This window comes from Uloborus diversus, chromosome 1 (assembly GCF_026930045.1).
Source record: "Uloborus diversus isolate 005 chromosome 1, Udiv.v.3.1, whole genome shotgun sequence".
Classification (NCBI taxonomy): Eukaryota; Metazoa; Arthropoda; class Arachnida; order Araneae; family Uloboridae; genus Uloborus; species Uloborus diversus.
In genome coordinates this window covers 37,780,347-37,804,291 of record NC_072731.1, presented here as the reverse complement: position 1 = coordinate 37,804,291, position 23,945 = coordinate 37,780,347, and the positions used below count along the sequence as shown (strand labels likewise).

Genomic DNA, 23,945 nt, shown 5'->3' with positions numbered 1-23,945 from the left:
ACCTTTCCAACCCTGTGGTCGACATGGACTCATCCTATTACGTCTTGCAGGATTGGTTCACAGACTTGTCAGAGTGTGGCGCTGACATAGGGTCTCAGTCCGAGCCTGGAACTCACAACCATCACAACATGCGAAAGTGGCTTCTGTGGTTGAACTACCGATCGGCGAAGTGTTGTAAATCACGTCAAGCCTCTGGATGTGAAAGTTGAAGTTATTAAAAAGTGCCGGTGGGATTTAGAAAAAAAGGATACATATTCATGTGTGTGTCTTAGAAAATGGATATAACTTCGCGATGGATTCTGTACAGAACTGGTAAACCACCTCCTGGTGCTAGGCAAAGTGGATATGCCAAGAAATTTACCCTAAATTATTTCCAATGGACTGTCATCTGCCTCGTTTTGTGTTTTAAGGATATTCATTGTCAAGGTGAGTTTTCTTCTTTGTCGTGAGAAGTATTTACAGTTCATTTTGACGCACAGTACAGTTTGTTAGCAAGAAGTTCGATAAATTCTTTGTTGAAGTGCACAAGGCTGCTAACCACTGTGGAAATGTTGAATGCATACATATTATATTAGGAGTGATCTTCAACAACTTGCTGAAACTTAAACTTTGCTCTTTTATTTTTTTTTTTTTTATTTTTTTTTTTTTTTTAGCTTTAAAATTTCAGATATCTTTTGCACGCAAATGACATGACAATCTTTTCAAGGATGATATTCTCTATGACGAACAACTTTAGATATCGTGAACACTCATTAAGTAAACACAAAATAAATCATAGTATAAATCCTATTGCTTCCGTGCCCCATAGAAGTTTTTACTAAGAAATCATTTTCATTTCGAGCAAAACAAAGACCATTCCCGCCGGAAAATTCGCAAGAGGAGAACTTAAAAAGGATGCGGAGCAGTGCTTCCCGCGTGAAAAACTAGTCAAATGTTATTTCACAGCATTTTTTATTTGAACTAAATACCAAGCAATTTTAATTCAAATTATAGAAAATAACCCGGAAATATACAGGGAGTTTACCGAAAACATGAATTAAAAAGAATGTTTGCACTTATTTCTCTTCTAAGAGAAGCAAGGAAAATATTTCAAATAAGAAAATAGCCTTACTGGTAGAAGAACCAATCGTTCAGTTGGATTTTGAAAAACTGACACTTGTCGTAGACACCTATACAGAAAATTTAAATCAAGCCTTATTAATTCAATTTCATTCCTTTATTTTTGTTTTTCGTTTTATCTATCTATTTTAATTATACAGTTTTTAAAAGCTCTATCTATTTATTTTTTTTTTCATTTTTTTTTTCTTTTAAAATTCAGCTTTGAGCCCAGAACTTAACTTGTTTGGAAAGATATATTTCTTTTTTACTCAAGGCAGATTTTAAAAAGCCTGGTATTTCTCTCTTATTTTATTGTTTTAGATTAGAAAAAAAGTATGTATGAAGGATACAACATTTCAAACAATTTTATGAATTTTAAAATCCTAAACTCACGTAGCCATTTTTGTTCTTGCGTAATCTTGATTTTGCACACGCGTATTATATTTTCCAGAAAAATTGCCAGATATATATTTTTCTGGCAAGCACTATAACTTTTATCATATATCAAAAAGCAAAATCTGTCTTAAAACTTTCTCCCTGCTAAAATATCAACTTGTTTTTAAAATACTTTAATTTTCTTTAACGTTTTTCGTTTTCTTGAAGTTAATTTCAACGAACCGGAGTCGTATTTAAGGTTTAAAAACAAAAAACATAATATTTTGTTCTTTTTCACTTAGTTCAGTTTAGGCATTAATTCTTTGCTTTCACAACTAACCACGCATTATTTCTTTATTTTAGATTTTCTGTTAATGAAAACAAAAAAAAATTTAGTAAATTTTCCCTCCAAAGCATTCTGTCATGTACTGATGCATATTTAATTTAGCAAACTTAAAAAAAAAATGAATGCATCTTTTTTGTCTTGGGAATTTTTCTCTTTTTGACTTATCCATTTTCTTCAAACCTAACGAGATACATTTTTTTATTTTGTTCACAAAAGCAATTAAAATATATTTTGGGATATATGTCATAGCAAAGTGTGAAATACCGAAATTCAAAAGAATGCCTTCCCACTGTATGCAACGCCAGACGTTTTTAGTATGCAATATGAGAATTATCACACACTTTCCCATACGAACTGTACATAAAATAATACCTACCCATTTTATGTAGTAGCAAATGCTATTTAGGCAAATGAAATATGAAAATTATTACATATTTTTCATTTTATATAATACCTAGCCATTCTATATAATGGCAAATGCTATTTAGGCAAAGTATGAAAAGGTCCTTGTGTAGCTACAATATAAATGACGTGAGTCCCTCAAAAATGCAAATGTTATTATGAAAAAAATGCTATTAAAAAACTTTATTTTAAATCGTTGGGAAAAAATTCCCCAAAAAGACCCAAAACAACATTTGTGCCTTTAAATTCTTAAGAAAAACAAATTTTTTCATGCAAAAAAAAAGGAGTTAAAATAAATCTATGGATTGCAACATATGTCTGACTTGAATGACATTTTGAATTACTAAAGTCCATGTGATATTCGAAAAGAACTGAAGGTGCATTTGATATTTTGCCGGTTTCTCGGTGTTCTATAGAATGCCATCGTACTCACTTTTGACAGTTTCTCACTTGGCGTTCTATGGAATAGAATGCCATCGTACTTGTTTTGGCTGGTTTCTCATTTGGCGTTCTATAGCATGCCATTGTACTCGCTTTTGCCGGGTTTCTCATTTGGCACTCTATTGAATGCCCAGGAAATATGAAATATGAATGGTCTCATACATTTTCGAATAGTTTTAGGCATTATATACAATGTCTATGCATTCTATAGAATGCCGGATTTCAATTTTTGAATGTAAAATATTTCATTTCACATTTCATGATTTGTACCTAATCAGTCTTTCGTTATATCTTAAAAATACCCGTATTTAGTTTTCCCTAAAAATTCCTCTGTTATATTTCGGTCGCATGATTTCAACATTTTGTGGAATACTATAAAATCAAAAGCTCAATTTTAATTTTTAGTTTTTTCGTTTATTAATTTTGTTTTTTTTTTTTTTTTTTTTTTTTGAACTTTAATGCTTATATATAGTACAGAAGCCAAATAAAGTGATGAAATGTAAACGCAAATTTAAAAAGAAAAACCAACTGACCGCCTTGGGCGGTAATTTTCATATATATATAATAGTGAATCCACTGATCGAGTAACGCTTTGACGTCACTAACAATGAAACTCGCGCCATAGAATAATAATTTGATTATATTTTTTGGTAATTTTGACAGGATGGGAAATGCTATATTTTGACAAGGCTGAACTGGATCCGATAACTTAGCTGTTTTAGTGGAACAACTCATTGTAGGAGAATGAAGAAACGAAAAAGTGTCAGCAATGAACGCTATCTACTGGAGTTTTGGTTTAGTCCACTGGAGTTCAGGTTAAAATCTCAACTGTCAAAATATCATCAAACAGGCAATTGCTTCGTTCAAATGTAGAAGCAAGACAAATGTTTGAAATTGAAAAAGACTAAACATCGAAAAGTAGCTTCTGCAATTTTTGCCCAGCCCCGTCAGTTCAAATTTTCCCATTCGTAGACAAATGACCTACAGTTAATTCATATTGCAACGAAAAACAACAAAACCCACGACAACACATCGTCGTCTCAGAGCAACAGTAAGACATCTAATTCCAGAAATAACACTAAGATGTCCTACTGTTGCTCTGAGGCGACGACTTGTAAATGCATTGATCTCTATAGGACGGAGGAGGACGCAATTCCCTCCTCCTGAACACTTTAAATGGCGTTTCTGCAAAGGAATACTTAGTGCAAAAACAATGAGTTGATAATGTTAATTGTTTCACAGTTAATCATTTTGATGATCAAATTTTCAGACAGGATACGAATCCAGCCCTTCCACTTTCCGAGCAACGTCAAGGAAGGTTTGAAAGTCCAAGCTCTCTGTAGTTTACTAGAAGGAGAAGCTCCTGTTCATTTCACATGGCAGAAAGATGGAGAATCTTTACTTTCCAATGATAATGTCAATATGATGGCTCATGGTGATTTTTCAAGACTTGTGATTAACAATGTGGACGTGCAAAGCTCAGGAAACTACACGTGCATCGCGAAGAATAATCGAGGACAAGACATGCACTCGGCTCACCTTGCTGTCAGAGGTAGGTTACTTTTATGTCTCTTTTAATTAACAACATATAGAGTAAGAAGTCAATGTTCCCAACATATTAAAGTTCCTTTTCGGTCCATTAAGGGTTTGTTTGGACTAACATTCCGGAGTATAACTAGTTCTTAATTTATATTCAGGTTAAGACCGGCGTTAGAATCTGTTCACTTTTGGCTGAACACCAAGCGCGCTCATCAGGCGGAGTTTGAAATGTGCATCCATAAAGTGTAGCACGTAAATATATCAACAAGATGCAAAACAAAAAACCGGTTCATGGGCAAGCGAGACCACCCAGTAAACGGACAAGCGTCAAAAAAAAAAAAAAAACTATTAAGAAAAGAAAATTCTGAGTAAAATTTAAATGAGAAAATGCTTACTGTAAACTTTTTAAAACAAAAACTGCACATTTAAATCGAAGAGTGCATGGTTCTGCACGTTTTATGTGATGCAAACAACTTTTCCCCGTTTATTTTCGAGTTCCACCTATACACTCGCGTTCAACAGCGTCCGGTGTTGCAGCTACCGGAGTTATATACATCTAAGGTGTAGCATTGCTGTTTAATTCCTTAACTTGGTTTACTCCGTGTTGACTTTTGGATCAACCGTCTATGCAAATTCAGTCATAATTTGTATGCTATATATATATATATATATATATATATATATATATATATATATATATATATATATATATATATATATATATATATATATATATTAGTGTGGTCCTTATTTATATGTGAAATTTTTTTTTCAGAATTCAACAAGTGACGCCCCCCAGTTTTGTGACACTATAATAAAAAGTAACGTGTGCAAAATTTGAACTCGATTGGTCAATAATAACACGTGCCCCTAGGCCGTTAAACTTTAACACTTTTGATAATTTTCCCACAAATTTTCCGAGTTTTTACTTCAGACCCAGTACATCGGTTCTCCTAGGTTTGCAAAATATTTTTACAGTGAGGTAGTACTAAAATTAACCTTCTTAATTACTTTATATCATCTAAAGATTTAACTTTGAATAAGAATGAAATAATGCTTTAGAAACTTTCCTTAATCGTACGCTTTTCTCAATGTATCTCGATAGTGTGTATTTTTTCCCGATATTTGTAAAATAAATTGCTTTGTGACTCATTTTTGGTAAATTAGTTGTGAAATTCTTCAATTAATATTGTGCTCCTCTTTCAATTGTATCATTCACAATTTTCAGTATTTTAACAATCTCTCTTCCCTTTAAATAGTTTAAACATTTTGCCGTGAATCAGGATCAAATAGGAAAAAATCTTTTAGTATTTGCAACTTATCAAACAATTTTATTGACTCGTAAGTGATTCTATAAAGAGGAAGATCTTTACTAAGAAAATATTCTAAATCATCTCTGTTATTTGAAATTTGTTAAACAGTCATCAGACACGTCTTCCTTATCACAAGCATTTTTTGGACTAGTCTTTTCCTATCTTAAAAGTTAATTCCTTCATCCAATACGGACAAAGCTACTAGTTTATCCCCTAAATACCGTAAGTGATTTATGAATTTTCCAATCACTGCTTCTGCTGCATGTTTGTCGTCATTTTGTACGCTGCTAGTTTTCAGACCCATTATATTATTCAAAGGAGCCTCGATTGGGTTCCTGTGAAAAACCATATCTTCATACAGCATTTAATTGTAAAACAGCTTTGTAAAACAACATAGAAGGGCTTTCTTTTCATGTAAGGTCAATTTAAATTGTTTCCTAAATATAAAAATTTTCAAACAAAAATTCCTTTTGCCACCCATGTGGCTCAGGAATAAGCTTCCGGTTGCCGAAAACATATCCCTGTAGGAGGAAATTCAGCAGGAAATATTATTACAAGTTATGAGAATTCTCTGTAATCTTTCTCAATTCCGCTTTTTACGAACAATAATATGTCATCCACTTCGACTTTTAGAATTTAAGTGGTATGCACTGTTAAAACCAGGGGTTCCAGACGAGAGAATATATTCCCCCTAAGGTGAAGGCATGGTACCGAAGGGTGCCATACTAGCCAGGAAACGCAGCAGGGGTGCGAAAACAGCAGGCAATCGCAGAATGAATCGTTACGCATGCGCGTTGACTTTGACATTCATTCAACCACTACTGATATGGCGGACGCAGGATCAGTATCTCGATGTTACGTTCACATTGAATTAAGTAAAATATTGGATTAAAACTCTTCTAGGATTAAAACTTTCGAGGATTCAACTCCAAAATAACAAGTAAGTACAGCTTTTGATCACTTTGTAGCTTTCAGGGCTTTCAAACATAGTTAAAAGTGTTTTTAAAAGTACGTTTACTGCTTTTTATTGTTTAACGGTTACTGTATTGATATTTCCAACATTCAAACCGATATTAAAAATATCTATCATTATTTTCTTGAGTACTCGATAAGCAACGTTTAACCACCACATTATTGACCAGCAGTAAGATAATAATCAACAAGTGAGATGAAATAATGAAAAAAATGATTCTTGTGCTTCGTAGATTATAAAACAGAATAGCAAGCGGGAAAAAATGAACTAAAAAATAAAACTCGTTCCGTCTAGTTTTTTTTTTTTTTTTTTTTTTTCATTCAAGTGTTTGAATCATTTCCTGTTAGCGGTTATCTAATTGGTATTATTTTGTGAAGCCGATAATATAGCGTTAGAAATTTCTTTTGGTTTTTAAAAGTAGCGAAAAACTTCTAGTCTTTAAATTTAAATATGTTTGTGACAGCTCTTTGATACCAAGTAAAGGGGGTAGATATTTATTGTTTTATTTATTTTTAATATTACTGAAAAAAAAAACTCATCAATACGCAGAATTTTTCGACACGTTTTTAACGGCCCCAGAGTTGTTATTTTCATTATTATTATTTATTTTATTAATTTAAAGAAAAGGAGGAAAATTTCACTGGTCCGTAATTCCTTTCATTTGATTTTACCTGTCGTGGGTCAAAAGAGGATGAGAAACACTGAGTTAGAGCACGATCAGATGAATTAAAGCAACGCTTCTTAACTATGTTGAAAACTCTGAAATGTGATCAAATGTTGTAATTACAAGTTTTAATCTTTTCCAGTGCTTAATTCAATGTGAAAAATGTCCAAAACGTAGAATATCATGAATCAAAACTAGATATATGTAAAAAAAAGAACAACTACACAACTGTACTCAAAAACACACACAATACGGAAGAGGAGGGTGTAGGAACTACTGTAGAAATCAGTAAGGGTGCCATTTTTCTCTCAGAAGGTTCTTTCTGGTCACCCCAGCTGCCTATCTTTTAGAAGGTGACTGTTTTCACCCAAATAAGAGGTGCCATTTCGGCTCCATATTGGGTGTCGCTGGTGAACAAGCTTTTCACCCCTGAAAGGTGCCAAACGCAACCTGTAGTTTTAACAGTGTGTGTACTTGATTGAAATGTTATAAGTTCTGAATGATGGAGATCTTTCCACAAAATTTTGAAGCGCTTAAATAATTGAATATCTGATCTAGAACTAAGAAAGACAAGAACTTCTTAAAGGACGCACTCTGCAGTACGATTTCAAGTGCATGATGATGGCAATCCAAATGTAATATATCACCGTTCAGTTTTTGCTCTAAAAAATTGCATGCACAATTTATACGGTTGATATTACAAGTCGTTGTATCAAACACTACAGCTAGAACAGTTAGCAATAAAGAGCTATCATCTAAGATATCATATACAACTGAAGAAATATCTAAGGAATTCCGTGTAGCTGTTCAACATTCGGACCTGAAGCTATCACGGGAATTCTGTCGGCGTTCTTTTTCCAGTTACATCTGGATGTAGCTTTGTATCCCAGTGAATAATTACAAAATCTAAATTTAAATTCATGAAATTTAATTTTACCTCTCGAAGATTTTCTTTTGCTCTCTTAAGGAATGTACGATTGATCACTAGGTCATTTGGATTTAAATTTACTGCATCTACATAGGCTGTAAATATATGACCAACATCTTTATCCCTAATATGGCATTTGTCTAACAGTGATAAAAGGCGAGCAGATATCAATAGTTGTGAAGCTTTTTTGCATTGTGGTAGACCAGCTGTAGAAAACAAAAGTTCAACAGGTTAGGATAGATAACCGTTTCGGTTTCTAAATCTTGTGAATCACAAGAATTTGATGATAATAAAGGACTATGTACTGAAATATTGTTCCGATCTGAATATTTTTTTTAAATTTATATTTTTAGCTATGGAAAATACAGTATATTTTTATGTTAGCAGTAATCGAGGATTTTTCGAAATTTATATTTTGAAAGTTAAAAATTGCATAAGCATTTAGGTATGGTTATAACTAAAGAACAGCGAATTAAAATATAATTGTAATTACTTATATTTATAACATTGAAAACTTGCAACTCTATTTGACACACCAATTACATACGCAGGGAATTTTGTAAATCAACACCCCCAAAGCCTGGAGGAGGCAATTTGTTGATGTCAAAGATCGGTCACTAATGGCCTAGGTCATTCATTGATGGACTATATATATATATATATATATATATATATATATATATATATATATATATATATATATATATATATATATATATATATATATATATATATATATATATATATATATATACATGTAGGGAAGGGTGGCTCAAAGTATGTAGATTTTCGAAGAACGCTCGAAAATTGTAGTTTTTGAACTTTTATCGCACCGATTTTGGTTTTATTTCCTATCAGGGCTCTTGAACTTCAAAATGAAAAGACATTTTTAAATTATTTCAAACCCGATATTTATTTATTTATTTTCAACTTTACAAACATTTGAAAAACCCGCTTTGCCATACCAGGGAGCCCAAAGCAAGTAAGCTTAACTAATTGTGATTTGGTGCATTTGCCAATCACATATGAAGCTATAAATGATTAAAATAGTTGACTAGCTACCTACCATTATAATAAATATATAAAACAGTTATACTTATCCAATTTAAAGACAGCACATTTGTTTCTAAAACATAAAGAACTAATTAATTAAATTAATAGACTAGTTAATTGCCATCCTAAAAAAAACCTTTTTAAGTTATACTTATCCTGTTGAAATAGAAAATCTTAGTCAGCACACGAGTCAAGAAATTATAAATAAATATATGATAAAGTCCTATACCAGCTTTGCCCGAAGGCACGTTTTTTATTTCAATAATTATAACCTTAAATTTAAAAAAACAAACGAGCGAAATGACTATCGTAGTTTGCAGGTGGATGGTGTCCGAATAACGTAATATTACTGACAATCAAAAAAATAAGCTGGTCTTCGACTAATCAGAAGTTACGAAACTTCTTTTCTTTTTTTTTTAATGTATCTTTAAAAATAAAAAAAGCCTGGTTGCGCCATGCCTCTTCACTGCTGCATCGCTAGAACTGATTAAAACTCGGGGGTGTTCATGTAAACCCGACATACGTATGCAACGTCGCTTACTACCCTGGGGAGGGGAGCATATGAAGGCCTACCCGCTTTGGGCCACCCTCCCGTATGTATATATATATATATATATATATATATATATACTCCAAAACCTATATGATAAAATAATGAAAAAGAAGAAGAATTATTTGAACTCCTATTCAGCAGATGTAGAAGTATTTAATATTTTTTACTCCTCATAATTACCGATTTTTATAACTCATTTAATAAGAACTTGTGTCTGACAAAATGAATATATTTTTTCCCCAAAGCATCTTTTCTGAATAACAGCTGTCATACAAGCTATAATTATTTTTAGCAAAAGTCTTAACAAAATCCAAATATTCGCACAAATTGTTATCACATAAACTTTCATGTTCAGGAGGTGAGTCACCAACGTAATTGCTATTTTCCAGTGACTTTTATCTCCCAAATGACGCAGTCGCTTTCCCCAATAACTCAAGAGCCAAAACTGCAATCGTGCACATTTATTGATAGCACTCATCGACGAAACGGGGGACAGGGATGAAAGCCTACATGGCCACACCCACGCCGGGAGTGGTGGTCAGGAAAAATAAGTGGTCAAGAAAGGTAGTAGTCACGCTACCGTTGTTGACTCAATATTCCTGATGTCATCCTCCGAGTACCGAGACACTCTGGCGCCGAAGGAAAGGGGAGGAATTATTGTTGATGTCTGTGTCACCAAAACTGAGTGATGGCAGGGTGCCGTTTACAGGTTCGTCATTTCGACGTTGTCCATGAGGTGGGGGGGGGGGGTCAAAGGGTGTATAATCAATGCAAATTACGCCAAAAAACACGCGCTCTTACATATAAATATATTAATTTATCAAAGCCGGGGGTTGTCAATTGCCCCCTCCTGACCCCCTTAAATGACAGGCCTTGTCGTTTGTTCAACGTGCATGGATTAAGAGATCATGAAGCAAGTCAATTAGTGGGATGGCATTAATGCTTGATTTAACAACCAAATCATCGAATCCGTCACCCGATAGTAGTTCAGAGCGTTTAGAGGGTTAAATTCCCACCACCCGAATTCTTGTTTTTTGAGAAAACTCGGATTGCCCATGACTTTTACATTCTTTCAAGTACATTTATGCATGTGATTTGCAAGCCATTTAATCATTACTGTTTATTCTCTGTTTGAATACATTTTTCATTTGCAATATGCTAAATTTATATGCTTGAAAATACGATAAAAGTGATGAAATGAAGCAAAGATTTTTTGTATAAATTTATCCATAATTATTACTAAAATAAAACAAGATGATATGGTAGCATGATTTTACTGATTCCGTTTTTCCCCTCTAATTATCAGTAATTTACATTGATCGTAGTTTTTATCTAAAAAAAGTAATATAAGAATGCAACTATACTTGCAACCTATTTATTCACTAATAATTTATGCTATCAGTCCCCCCTCCCCTTTTCTCACGGTCCGATTTGAAACGACCGTCCAGTTACATTTACAACACAATAAATATCATTTATTTGAAGGTGAGTTGGTACCCTGTGTATGCATAATATTAAATTGCAAAAATTTATGTACCTTTCCCTCAAAAAGTTCTAATATAAAATTAAAATTTTCAATGTTTTCAAGTGATATCTAAGAGTTGATTGAAGTGAAATTTTAAGGCAATTCTGTTTAGCTCATAATTTATTAAATTTTAACCTAGAGTCACTTTTTAAATGAAAAAAAAAAGACCGTTTTGTCCATAAACACAGCTGTTTACGAAAAGATGCGCGTCCTAAAGCATAAATTTCACTTCAGCGTAATTATGAACATCTAAACAAAATGTGATGAAAATTTCGAAGTAATATGTAAAGTAGTTTTCTATAAAAAGGAATATGAGTTTTGAAAATTGACATTTTGAGAAAATTACGTTTGAAAGTAAAACTCTACGTAGATTTTAATGCATTCCTTCATTATTAATATTTTAAATAAGTTATTTTTAATCTACATAGAAATATAAATTCAGTGTCACTTGAAAGCTCTTTATTAGAATATTTTGAATACATGAAAATGGATTCTTTAAAAGGGTTTTAGGGTACAATTCCTCGTAAAGGAGGAGTTTCAGTAAAATAATTTCTTCTCACAATTGCGTAATAAATTCTTACCGGTTATTCAGTCTTTCGAACTTTAATGTTTGATTCCTCCATCAGGTCCCCCAAAGTGGCTCCGGGAACCAACGGACACATCAACTTCCGTGGGGGAGTCTGTGACCCTGACCTGCGCGACCTTTGGATATCCTACGCCGGACGTTATCTGGAGGAAAGCAAACGGTAAGCGAGGAAATTCTTCTCTTTTCTATCATTTCTGAGAAATTTTTGTCAACCACTACGACATGCATCAGTATAATGCGATTTTTTTTTTTTTTTTTGGAACTTTACTGGGCATACTTAAGCTTTTTTGGACAAACACATTTATATTCTAGATCAAAAGTGGTCAAGCGGTCTATTACGACCGACCAGTTGATTACAGAGAGATTTCTAGTCGATCTTTCTCTAATCATGCTTTTGAGCCTTTTTTTCTGCACAGTTGCTTCTTTAGAAAACTACAAAGCTATCGGCAAAGCTTTCGTTTTTATGTTAATGCATTAAGTTTTTTTTTTTTTCTAAATATATGTATATAACTTTGAAAATATGAAAGTAAACAATGTCTTAAAATATTTTAGTCCTATCCTTTTTTCAGCAACAAACAAAAATACGGTTTGAAGTAGGTCCCGATGACACATAGCTAACAGTTACTGGCAGATGACGATACATTGCTAACATATACAGGTAGACCGCGACACATTTTTAACTCTTTAAAGTCGTTCATAATGACAGAGGAATTGGATAGCCCTGTTCTAGATTTTATAAGGAGTTAAATTCAACTCTTCAGCTTTCTAAGGCTAATGCCTAAAGCCAAAAAATATTTTACAAACTTTATAAAATGCGAGCAGGGAGCTCCAAACTTACAGTTTTGGGAGGGTGGAAATTCTCAATTTGTATACAACTCCAAATTATACCGAATTATGAACATGGTTACGCACTAACATAAACGCGAAGGGACACACTAACGCGAAAAGGAACATTCAGGCATATAAAAATTGCAATAGGGTCATTTCCATCAGTCAAAAGTACTACTTTTGGTCACTGAAGTTGATGGAATGAACAAAAAAAAAAACATGGAGAGGGGAAAATCTTATTTTCAAAACGTTTAATTTTTAATTAGTTTTGTAAAATGTCCGATTTTTCAAACTAGGCGTGGTCTTTTTGACGTCACAAGTGATGAATTTTGGCGCGCTGAATGCTTACGCTTGCTGTCTAGCATCGCGTTTCCAGGTTATGATAATTCAGAAGCGAATTAAATACTCTACGCTTGCTATCAACCATATCGTTGCCAGTACATGTGAATAAAGATGCGATTTAAATATTACGCTCTGCGCTAATGGCATTTCATCACTTGTGATGTCATGTGCAGATGCGTAAAAGAGGAAATTGAACCTGCGCTCCGATTAAAATAATTTTTGTAAAATATTAAACTTTGTCAAATTATTCAAAAAATGGTCTAATCCTATGTTTTTAAGCATGTTCTTTCAGAAAAAATACTTTTAAAATTTCGGAAACGACCACATTAAGCCCCCAAATTTAACGACTCGTCAGACAAAATTTGCCGAAAAAGGAAATTTTTGGGAGATTACAGTGATCTCCCTTGAACTCCTACCGGTACTCAATTGAGTACAAGTATTTCTGTACAAATAATAAATTCTACATTTAGCCTTTTTTATTTCCTGTAAATGAGGTCGTTTCCAAAATTTTAAAAGTATTTTTTTTTTCTGAAAGAGCATGCTTAAAAACATAGGATCTGACCATTTTTTAAATATTTTCTTTAAGTTTAATTTTTTTTAAAAATTACTTAAATCGGTGCTCTTTTATCGTTTAACGCTTCTGCCGATGACATCACAAATAATGAAATGACATTCAGTGTTGCCATTCACGGTCCAAAATATTTAATTCACATCTTTACTCACGTGTATTGGCAGCGATAGGGTTGGTAGCAAGCGTAGAGCGCAATTGTAATTCGCTTCTTGATTATCATAACGTGGAAATGCGGTAGAAAGATGCGCCAAAATGCATCATTTGTGATGTCATAAAGATCACGCCTTGTTTGAAGAATCGGACATTTTAAAAAATTAATTAAAAAATAACTGTTGGGAAAGTGAAAGTATTGTGACGTCGTGAGTCACAGATGTAAAGATTAACAATTCCAATTTTTTCATTAAATCAAATCACACCACGAACAAGGAAGGACTAAACCCCTTTTTAAAATTAACGAAAAAAAAATTTATTTACAGAAAAAAAAATAAAAATCGTTACATTGATGGGGTTACAAATTCAGGCAAACACAGTTGCCTCAGTGGTGGTCACGAAAAAAAAATCACGGTTTCCAACGAAACCGGAGAAATGCCTAAGGGCACCTGTTTCTCTCAAGTCCTAGAGCAATCTGCTTTTTCAAAAGTGTGGATCGAGGTCTTTTTCGAAGAAACGGGGCTTGTCCACTAAGCCCCCTTAAAATATCCCATTGGTGGAAACTTGGTGACGAACACTGCTACGTTGTTTTTGTAGAAGAAACCAGGGCCCGGATTCGTTGGTCGACCGGCGCCTCATTAACATGGAGCACAACTCCCCGTCTGCGGTTTTTCGGCAACGACAAAGTCGGACACCGTCCAGGGCTGTCAGGCAAACTCGTCACACCTGGTTTTAAAACTGTCCGAAGTGGTGCCAGACAGTCTAGTCCTTTATTTAGAAGCGGTATTCCAACAAAGGCACAAAGGCGTAGAAGAAGAATAGCTGTCCGTCAGTTCCACAGAGTACGGTCGGGCATCCCCGTCGCACAATGGACGCGCGGCATCAAAAAGGGCACAGGACTGAAGATGCCACAGCTCCTCCCCCCTTGAGAGAAAAATTTGCATGTGCAACCACATCAAATTTAGGAAGACGCGGGTGTCCATTGGTCAGAGAACTCGACTCCAGAAAAGGCAGCTACAAATTCGAAAAACAAACCCAATTAAAGAGTACAGACATCCGACGCGTGAACCAACCTTAGGTTTTCAAGTCTGCCAACTCTTTCAAATTAAGTTCGTCAAAGACAAAATTTTACAAGCATAACCTGCGTCACTTAATCCAGTTTGGAAGTGCATCATATTCCTTATCGATTTTTCTGACGTCCAAAACTTTAAAATTTCAGTAGCTTACAGAAAAAATTAGGTGATCTAAAAGTTTTCACATATGTTACCCACAAAACAAAAAATTTAACCCAAAATAAATTTCAATTTTATTCGACGACCAAAAAATAAAAAAAATAAAAAAAACGATAAAAATACCAATTTCAAAAAAAAAAAAAAAAAAGAAGCGATGTATGGCAATTAAAAACCCACATAGTCTGTTAATTACCGCGATTATTTACAAATAGCCTCGGGGATTGTTATGGGTCCCGTCTACTAAGGCCGTCCGCGTTTCCGTTTAATTTTCCCGGCTTATGCTCGATTTCAAAATTGTACTGCTGCAAACACAATGCTCAACGAGTAAGCCTAGCATTAGTTCCCATCCTTTCCCTCAGAAAAGTGAGGGGGTTATGATCGGTTTGGATTTTAAATTTTTGGCCATTTAAATAGTGATCAAGTTTTTTCAATCCAAAAATTACAGCGGCTAACTCTTTTTCAACAACGCTATAGTTTTTTTCGGCTCTAGAAAACTTTTTACTGAGGTAAACAACAGGGTGTTCTTCCCCGTCAGAGATCTGAGCTAAAACTATCCCCATCCCATTGTCACTTGCGTCAGTTTGAAGGACGAATTCTTTAGAGAAATCAGGTGCAAACAGAACGGGGCTTTTCAACAAACTTCCCTTTAGAATTTGGAACGCCTCCTCACATTCCTCTGTCCAAACTACCTTTTCTTTCCTAATCCGCCCTTTCAACGCACTCGTTAGGGGGGCTGCTATCTTGGAGTAGTTAGGGATATACCTGCTGTAATATCCTACCAGTCCGAGGAACGATCGCACCTGTGTTTTGTTAGTGGGGGTGGGAAAATCTTGCACGGCTTTCACCTTCGCTTCGCTAGGAGATCTTTTCCCCGAACCCACGTCGTGACCCAAAAATTTTATCCAATCTTTCGCGAACCGACACTTAGATGGCTTAACCGTTAGCTCAGCCCTGCCTAACCTTTCCAACACCGTGCTTATATCCGTCATATGCTGCTCCCACGTCGGTGAATAGATGGCTATGTCATCAATGTACACTGCTGTGCAATACTCTAGACCGTCCAACACTTGAGATAAAAGCTTGACAAAATAAAATGGTCCATTCAAAAGCCCGAACATCATTTTTTTCGGCCGGTATGTACCAAAAGGAGTGACAAAAGCAGCGTACCTACTTGCCCTTTCTGTCAGCGGAATTTGAAAATACCCCTTGGTCAAATCCATTAGCGTGATGTATGGAGCAGCACTCACGCGCTCAACCACCTCCTCAATATTTGGTAATGGGAAAAATTATGTGCGAGTAATCTTGTTCAATTTTCGATAGTCAACACAAGGTCGGGGATCTTTCCCAGGTACCTCCACCAAAATTAGGGGACTGGTATAATCTGACTGCCCGATTTCCACAATTCCCAGATCTAGAAGTCTTTTTATTTCCTCGCGCAATATTTCCGTTTGCCGCGGAGACATTCTATAAGCTCGCGATCTCACGGGGTCGGCGCTGGTCAGCTCAATGTCCATAGTGACCAATTTAGTACTCCCAGGTTCCGATGAAAACACCCTTCTATGTTTCTGAAGCACTCTTCCTAGTTGGTCTATTTGTTCTTCGGTTGCTCGCTTCTCTAAATTGCTCGCCCGAAGCATCTCTTGGAGATCAAAATGGGTAGGGTCTGGCAAGGGATAAGGGATTTCCGCCTCTTGTTCCACATCTTCTACTTCCTCCTCCATTATTAAATTTACTCGCTCGGGGCGCTTATGATATGGTTTTAGTAAATTCACATGATAAATGGTGCCTTTGTCCCTTCTCTCAGGGACGTCGACAACATAGTTAGTTTCCGATATTTTGCTCGTAACTACTCCTGGACCTATCCAGTTTACTGCCATTTTATTCGCTTTATTTGTCGCCAGTACTAATACCTGATCGCCCACCTTAAATTGCCTATTCACAGCATTCTTGTCATACCAAGCCTTTCTTCGTACCTGCATTTCACTCATCTTTTCTACCGCCAAATCCTGACATCTTTTCAAACGGTTGGTCAAATTTAGAATGTACTCTACTACATTTGGGTCAGATTCTTCTGGCACCATCCAATTCTCATAGAGCAAAGTTTGCGGAGTCCTCAAATTTTTCCCATGAACGAGCTCGGCTGGGCTAAATCCTGTACTCTCATGATTTACTGAACGGAGGGCAAATAAAGCCAACGGTAAATTTTTTTCCCAGTCTTCTCCCGATTCCACGCATAATGCTTTTAATATACGTTTGATGGAAGAATGCATCCTTTCAACCGGATTTGATGACGGGTGACAAATAGAACTGTGTCTAACCTTTATTCCAAACCTGTCAAAGAATTCTGTCGTTAATAAACTGGTGAAGGAGCGCCCTAGATCGCTTTGCACTTCCCGAGGGAACCCAGTCCTGGAGAACGTTTTTAACAAGGCATCAATTACATTCGGGGACTTAATATCGGCCACAGGTATAGCGTCAGGATATTTTGAGGCCATACAGATGGACGTTATTAGATATTTGTTCCCATTTTTTGATAAGGGCAAAACTCCCACAGCATCTATATTTATGACTGCAAACGGTTCTGAAATGATAGGCACGATTTTTAAAGGCGCTTTCTTTCGATCACCTTTCTTTCCTACGCGTTGACAAGCATCACACGCCCTCACATACGACTCAATTTCAGCATAACAATTCGGCCAAAAAAAATGACGCAACACTTTATCCTTCATCTTTGTAGCACCCAAATGGCCTGACGCGCCATCATGACAAAATTTCATAATCTTTTCTGTCAATCTCGAGGGTATACAGAGCTGCACCCTTTCTTCTCCCAGCTTAGATCTACTCAGTCGGACCAGTTTTCCTTTCATGCATTTAAAATCCTTTCCCTCCCCTTTCGAAACCCCTTCCCACAAGGGTTTTAGAACAGAACACAGTTTCTGCTCTTTCTCGAATGATTTGGAATCTATTTCAGCTAACGCTAATCCCTCAAAAGGCTCTATGGGGGGTAGTGAGCAAGTGTCCAACTCTTCCCCTCCGGGAGGGGGAAAAACGTTTGCGTTCAAAGTTTCCTGTGTTGTGGAATTCACTTCCGTTCCTCCCTGTTTTCGACGTAAACTTCCCCTCGTTTCGACTGCATTTAAGGCCTCTGGTTTTGATTTTGACCGAGAAAATAATTCCGCTGTCCTATTTCCCAAAAGATAGAATCTCGCGTCGCTATCCGTGTTTTTTATCGCTGCTTTAGAATACACACAACCTTCGTCGGTCTCTATGTATATTTTTGCCAAAGGCAAGCATTTACACTCTTCATCTAAAGGTTGCTTCACGTAAACATATTCTCCCGTAAAATCTTCTGTTTTGATCCAACTGCGGGGGCAGACATCGATGGAGGCCCCGCTGTCCCGAAGGATTTTCCGAACCTCCCCATTTATTTTCCCAGTACTTATATAAGGGGCAAAACACTCGCTTAGTTCTTTCGTGTCTCCAATATGATTGATTTGTTCCCCTTGCGCTCTCTTAAATTCAGGGCAATTTGGTTTTATATGTCCCTTTTGTGAACAAAAATAACAAATAATTTCCTTTCTTTTTTCGAAATTACTGTTTTTTTCCCATTTGGGGGGCTCTTTCTTATTAGCACTTTCCGATTTAGTATTGCTAGTTTTTGCCGGATCATTTCCTCCTTTCACCCATTTTTCTTTTTTGTGCGTTTTGGGGTCGTTTTGTTTTCCCTCCGATTTTTTGAAAGTACGCCGAAGGCTCTCGTAGTGATCTAACCTTTCAGCGAGGTCTGACGCCTTACGGAATTCTTCCCAGGAGTCCAAAAAGTGTTCCCTCACCTCAGCAGGGGTTCTCTTTTTTAACTGCTCCGTGAGCAATAACTCCTTTAACTCCTCGAATGTATTTACCTCCGCGGTTTCTAGCCAATTGTCTAGATAGCTTCTTAATTCGAAGGTGAGATCTGCCCAGGAGGAACCAAACTTCCGATTATGTTCTTCAAACCTAATCCGCAATTCCACAGAATTTAGTTTGAACCTCTTCATTAACAGGCGCTTCATGTGAGGAAAATCGTCGCTTTTCTCAAGAGGTTCCTTCACAATTAGCTCTGCTACTTCCGGGGGCAACAAAGGAATAAGCTGGGAAACCCACCTCTCTTCCTCTATCTCCTCTTTCTTAGCCTGTCTCTCAAAAATTTCAAAAAATAACGAGACATCTAATTGCTTCGGGTCAAATTTTGGAACCAGATGCTTTAAATTTGATCTCCTAGAAGTATCTGTACTCGCTGACCCATTTGAACTCAAGCTAACCGTTTCTGCTGCGGTAGTTAGTTTCAGTTTATCTAGTTCAAATTGTCTTTCTTTGTCTCTTTCCCGACATTCTCTCTCTAGTTTTTCTCTTTCCCGCTCTCTCTCCCTTTCTAGGTTTTCTCTTTCCCGCTCTCTCTCCCTTTCTATCTCTTCTTTCAAAAGTCTCCAAGTCGATTTTGCAAATTCTTCATCATAATCTGTAGCCCCTACAATCGCTTTAACTATGTACCGACGTGTATCTGAGTCAGACGTTTCCACGCCAAACTCCGAGGCTATCTGTCTCAGATTATCTTTTTCGATTTCAAAAAGAAAAGAACCCATTTTGCACAAATAGATTTTTAGAGCGTTCCCCTTTTATTTTTATGCAAAACCCTAATTATTACATGCAAAATCCAACAATTCACAATAACAGCATGCACATAAATATCATTCTACAGCTCTATTTCACTAGATTTAATTAACCTGAAATCTATATCATCAAAATAAATCATTAATTTATATGACTTTCCTTTCCAAACTGAAATAGCAAAGATCTGCAAAACAATTCTTTTGCAGTCTAACTCAGAATTTAATTCTCACAAGAAACCTTTAGTCCAATTCTATTTTCGAAAACATTGAAAATTTTTACCAACAATTTTACTCCGCTTAAATTCTCTCAAAACAAACCCACTAAAGCTGCCTCATCGGTAACCAAGAAACAAAGACCGGACTCACCCTTTTCTGCGTCCGTCTTTAACATCAGAGTAATCCAAATCCAATTTGGGGGAATGGCACACACAAAATCTTATAGGTTTCGATCAGCTCTAGGACTACTTTATGTAAAAAGTACTTAAAGTTTTAAAAAGAATTATCTTTCAAAATTGCATAAAAATAGAAAGACCAAAGGTAACATGGGTCTGTTTCAATTTTTCTGAAACATAATCGCACCCGCTGCCACCAAATAAGCTGTGACGTCGTGAGTCACAGATGTAAAGATTAACAATTCCAATTTTTTCATTAAATCAAATCACACCACGAACAAGGAAGGACTAAACCCCTTTTTAAAATTAACGAAAAAAAAATTTATTTACAGAAAAAAAAAATAAAAATCGTTACATTGATGGGGTTACAAATTCAGGCAAACACAGTTGCCTCAGTGGTGGTCACGAAAAAAAAAATCACGGTTTCCAACGAAACCGGAGAAATGCCTAAGGGCACCTGTTTCTCTCAAGTCCTAGAGCAATCTGCTTTTTCAAAAGTGTGGATCGAGGTCTTTTTCGAAGAAACGGGGCTTGTCCACTAAGCCCCCTTAAAATATCCCATTGGTGGAAACTTGGTGACGAACACTGCTACGTTGTTTTTGTAGAAGAAACCAGGGCCCGGATTCGTTGGTCGACCGGCGCCTCATTAACATGGAGCACAACTCCCCGTCTGCGGTTTTTCGGCAACGACAAAGTCGGACACCGTCCAGGGCTGTCAGGCAAACTCGTCACACCTGGTTTTAAAACTGTCCGAAGTGGTGCCAGACAGTCTAGTCCTTTATTTAGAAGCGGTATTCCAACAAAGGCACAAAGGCGTAGAAGAAGAATAGCTGTCCGTCAGTTCCACAGAGTACGGTCGGGCATCCCCGTCGCACAATGGACGCGCGGCATCAAAAAGGGCACAGGACTGAAGATGCCACAGTATTTTCTGAGTCTATGTTATTTTTTTATTGCTTATTCTATCAATTTCAGTGACAAAAAGTGCTACTTTTGACTGAAAGAAACAACCCCATTGTAAGCAATGTGTTGGCTTCAGAAATATCTACTATCCAGCTAATAAAGATCTTTAAACTAATTCCATAATCTCTATGTATTCTTTACCAATTTCACAAGAGTTCCTCTTTCCTCTGTAGTCTATGTAGATATTTTCATTAACTAGAAGGTCATCACTTATATTCTAGTTAGAGATTTCTCGAAAACTTAATCGATGTTGTGCAAGAAATCCGTTTGAAATTACTGCACAAAATGTGATCCTCGGAGATGAAGCGTATGACTCTGTACACTATAAATTCTCAAGATTTTACTTTTCCCCCACATCATTTATAGAGTGAAGACAACGCGTTCCGTACCCAAGTTTGATCTTTTGTGACATTTTGTCCGTCTTGTCATGTGATAATATTTTCAAGATAATGAACTTTCCCATGCGTAATTATGTTTCCTCAAAGTTACAGATTTCATTTCTAGCTTCATTTCATCGTTTTTCCAGTCACATGTGTCTTATTTCATTTTATCTTACTTTTTCTTTCTTTCTTGTTTTTTAATTTCTCTATCATTCCAAATTTAATTTTGCAATTAATTCTTTTGGAAAATGCGAATTATATTTTAATCTCAGTTTTGTTGTGCTCTAGTCTGTGTTCGAAATTTCTTAGACAAAAAAATAGAACAAAGACTAAATATATGCTTTAAAATATATGAGGAATTATTTGTAACGCTGTAACGAGCGCGCGTTAGGTTTCCCCCAACTAAAAGTACGGTCTTAGATAAAGAGTGCAAAACTCTGATACATTTGTACTCAACCTTAAAAAAATATTGTAAATAATCGTAGAAACAATTGATAATTGAGGCAGTGAGAAGCAAATGGATGCAAGTGGACAGTTTAAAATTTCGAGTGAAATGCGTTTAAGGTTCAGATCCTAGGTAGGTTTTCATTGATTTTTTTTTCTAAATCATGCTGTATAACAGCATTCACCATAGCTATTAGTACCATCTCATGCACTAAAACAGAGGAGAGACTCTCCTACCATTTATACTGATTATCTCCAAATTTCATCCCTTTGCTTCTCACTGCCTCATATGTTTTCTGAAATGGCAATTAAAATCCTTCTAAACATGCATTGATTTAACATTGATTTTTTTTCGTGCATTACAGACACTTTCCCCGATCACTGGACGCAGTTGACTAGTAGCCAGCATCTTAAAGTTGAAAACAATGGATCTTTAACCATCCTTAGCGTCCAGAATGAAGATTCTGGATCATACCAATGTCAAGTCAGCAACGGTATTGGTGAGGGCCTCCAAAAAACTGTATCGCTCAGTATTAAAGGTAAAACAGCTGGCTAACATTTAGAACATGGGCACATAATCTTCGTTGATTTGTCAAATATTCGGTTCTACAGTTAACCGTTGTTCGAATGTGTAGGTACATCATACACTATCCTTTTCAGTAAAATTACAATATTAATGTTTCTTACGCATTGCATCAATTAATCATGAAGTTGATCAATGTGTTATTTATTTATTTTCGAAGAATATCTTGTTAGTTTAAATTGCATATGAGTAATAGTTTACAATAATATTTTTTTAATCCTTTATACTGTTTATGTATTTTGTATTAAAAATACTACGAACATGACATTTTCTCCTTTCTCTAAGCAACTGTCATTCGCATTTTTAGTTCTTTGAAACCTTATCACTCAATTAATAAGAAGAAAAAGGAAATTGTTTTGCAACACTCAAAGAAATAGAAAGTCGAAAGCTAAGAACATCCATGTGATGCATCACAATTTGGATTTTGTCAACAAAATAATAAATCTCTTGTTTCGGACATTCTTTGGGCAGAAAAGTTTTGTTTGTAACAGAACGATTACAATTTATTCATAACCTACATTTATCGTTGGAAGTGAAATATGTAAGCAAATGAGTCAACGTTTGTTGATGTCAAGTTCCATCGCATCCCCATTATTATTTTTTACCCTGTTACAAGACATGATTTAAAAAAAAAAAAATCCGTCATCCTTATTTCATTCATAAAAACATTTAAATAAAATTATATTCCATTCAATAACGACGTGAGAACTTTTACCCGTTCATTTTGTAACCCATCTTTTTTTTTCTTATCGTTATCTTTTTTATTATTCTTAATGACAGACTGGTAGCACCAATGCGTAGAAAATAAGTCGCTCGCTATCAACTTTCCTTAACCCTTGTGACCTTTACCATGTGTAAATAATTTTCATCGCATTTGCAGACGATTTTTTTGTTCTCCCTTCGTTTCATCATGGTCGTTCTTTTTTCTTCTTTCCCCCTTCCGCGCGTGTTTGTTTCTTGATAAACGCTGGAATGATGACTTCCAAAAAATGATCTTGCATCTGCGCTAGATATTTCTAAAAATTTATTGAGAACAAGAACTCGATACGTTAAAGCAAGGGCATTAGAAAATGTTTATTTTATCTTTCTAGAGTGTGCATTAGCAATTAGAATTTATTTCATCTGGGACAAAAATAACTTTTAATGCACGTTTTATGAATCTCAAGCATGGTATCTTTTAAAAGTAGAATAGTATAGATAGCTGAAAGCATCGAATAACAAATTAGTTCTTTCACATTTTTGTGAGTGGAAATCATTTGTTTTTCTCACATAATTCATTGTTTTTCAGAGATGAGAGAAAAAATAATTTTTTTCTTTCTTCTTACGTGTATCATTAACATGGTTTTTTAAATAAAAAATAATGGCAATATATTTGTACATTAAACGTTGTCTTAGGCAGTCACATATCGTTCGAACTGCATTATAAACCTATCAAAACTGAATTTTAAAACATTTTTTTTTTAATTGTTGCATTTATATTTTTTTTTTATATTTGTTTGGAAACTTTTATTACAACAAAGAATAATTTAAATGATCTGTTGCTTCAGAAAATGAAATAATTTTTGGAAACAGCGTTTTCTTAGAGAGTCACTGGATATCCATTCTTACTTGAAAGAAC

General features: G+C 35.4%; 1 protein-coding gene across 1 annotated transcript; it reads left to right on the top strand.

Annotated features, from left to right (window-relative positions):
* The first annotated feature begins 275 nt into the window (after positions 1 to 275).
* On the top strand, positions 276 to 22,388 carry LOC129234360 (cell adhesion molecule DSCAM-like). Its single transcript, XM_054868354.1, has 4 exons — positions 276 to 426; positions 3,933 to 4,214; positions 11,837 to 11,956; positions 22,110 to 22,388. The coding sequence occupies exons 1-4, from the start codon at positions 276 to 278 to the stop codon at positions 22,298 to 22,300; spliced, it is 744 nt and encodes a 247-aa protein (XP_054724329.1). The 3' UTR covers positions 22,301 to 22,388.
* Positions 22,389 to 23,945: the final 1,557 nt, after the last annotated feature.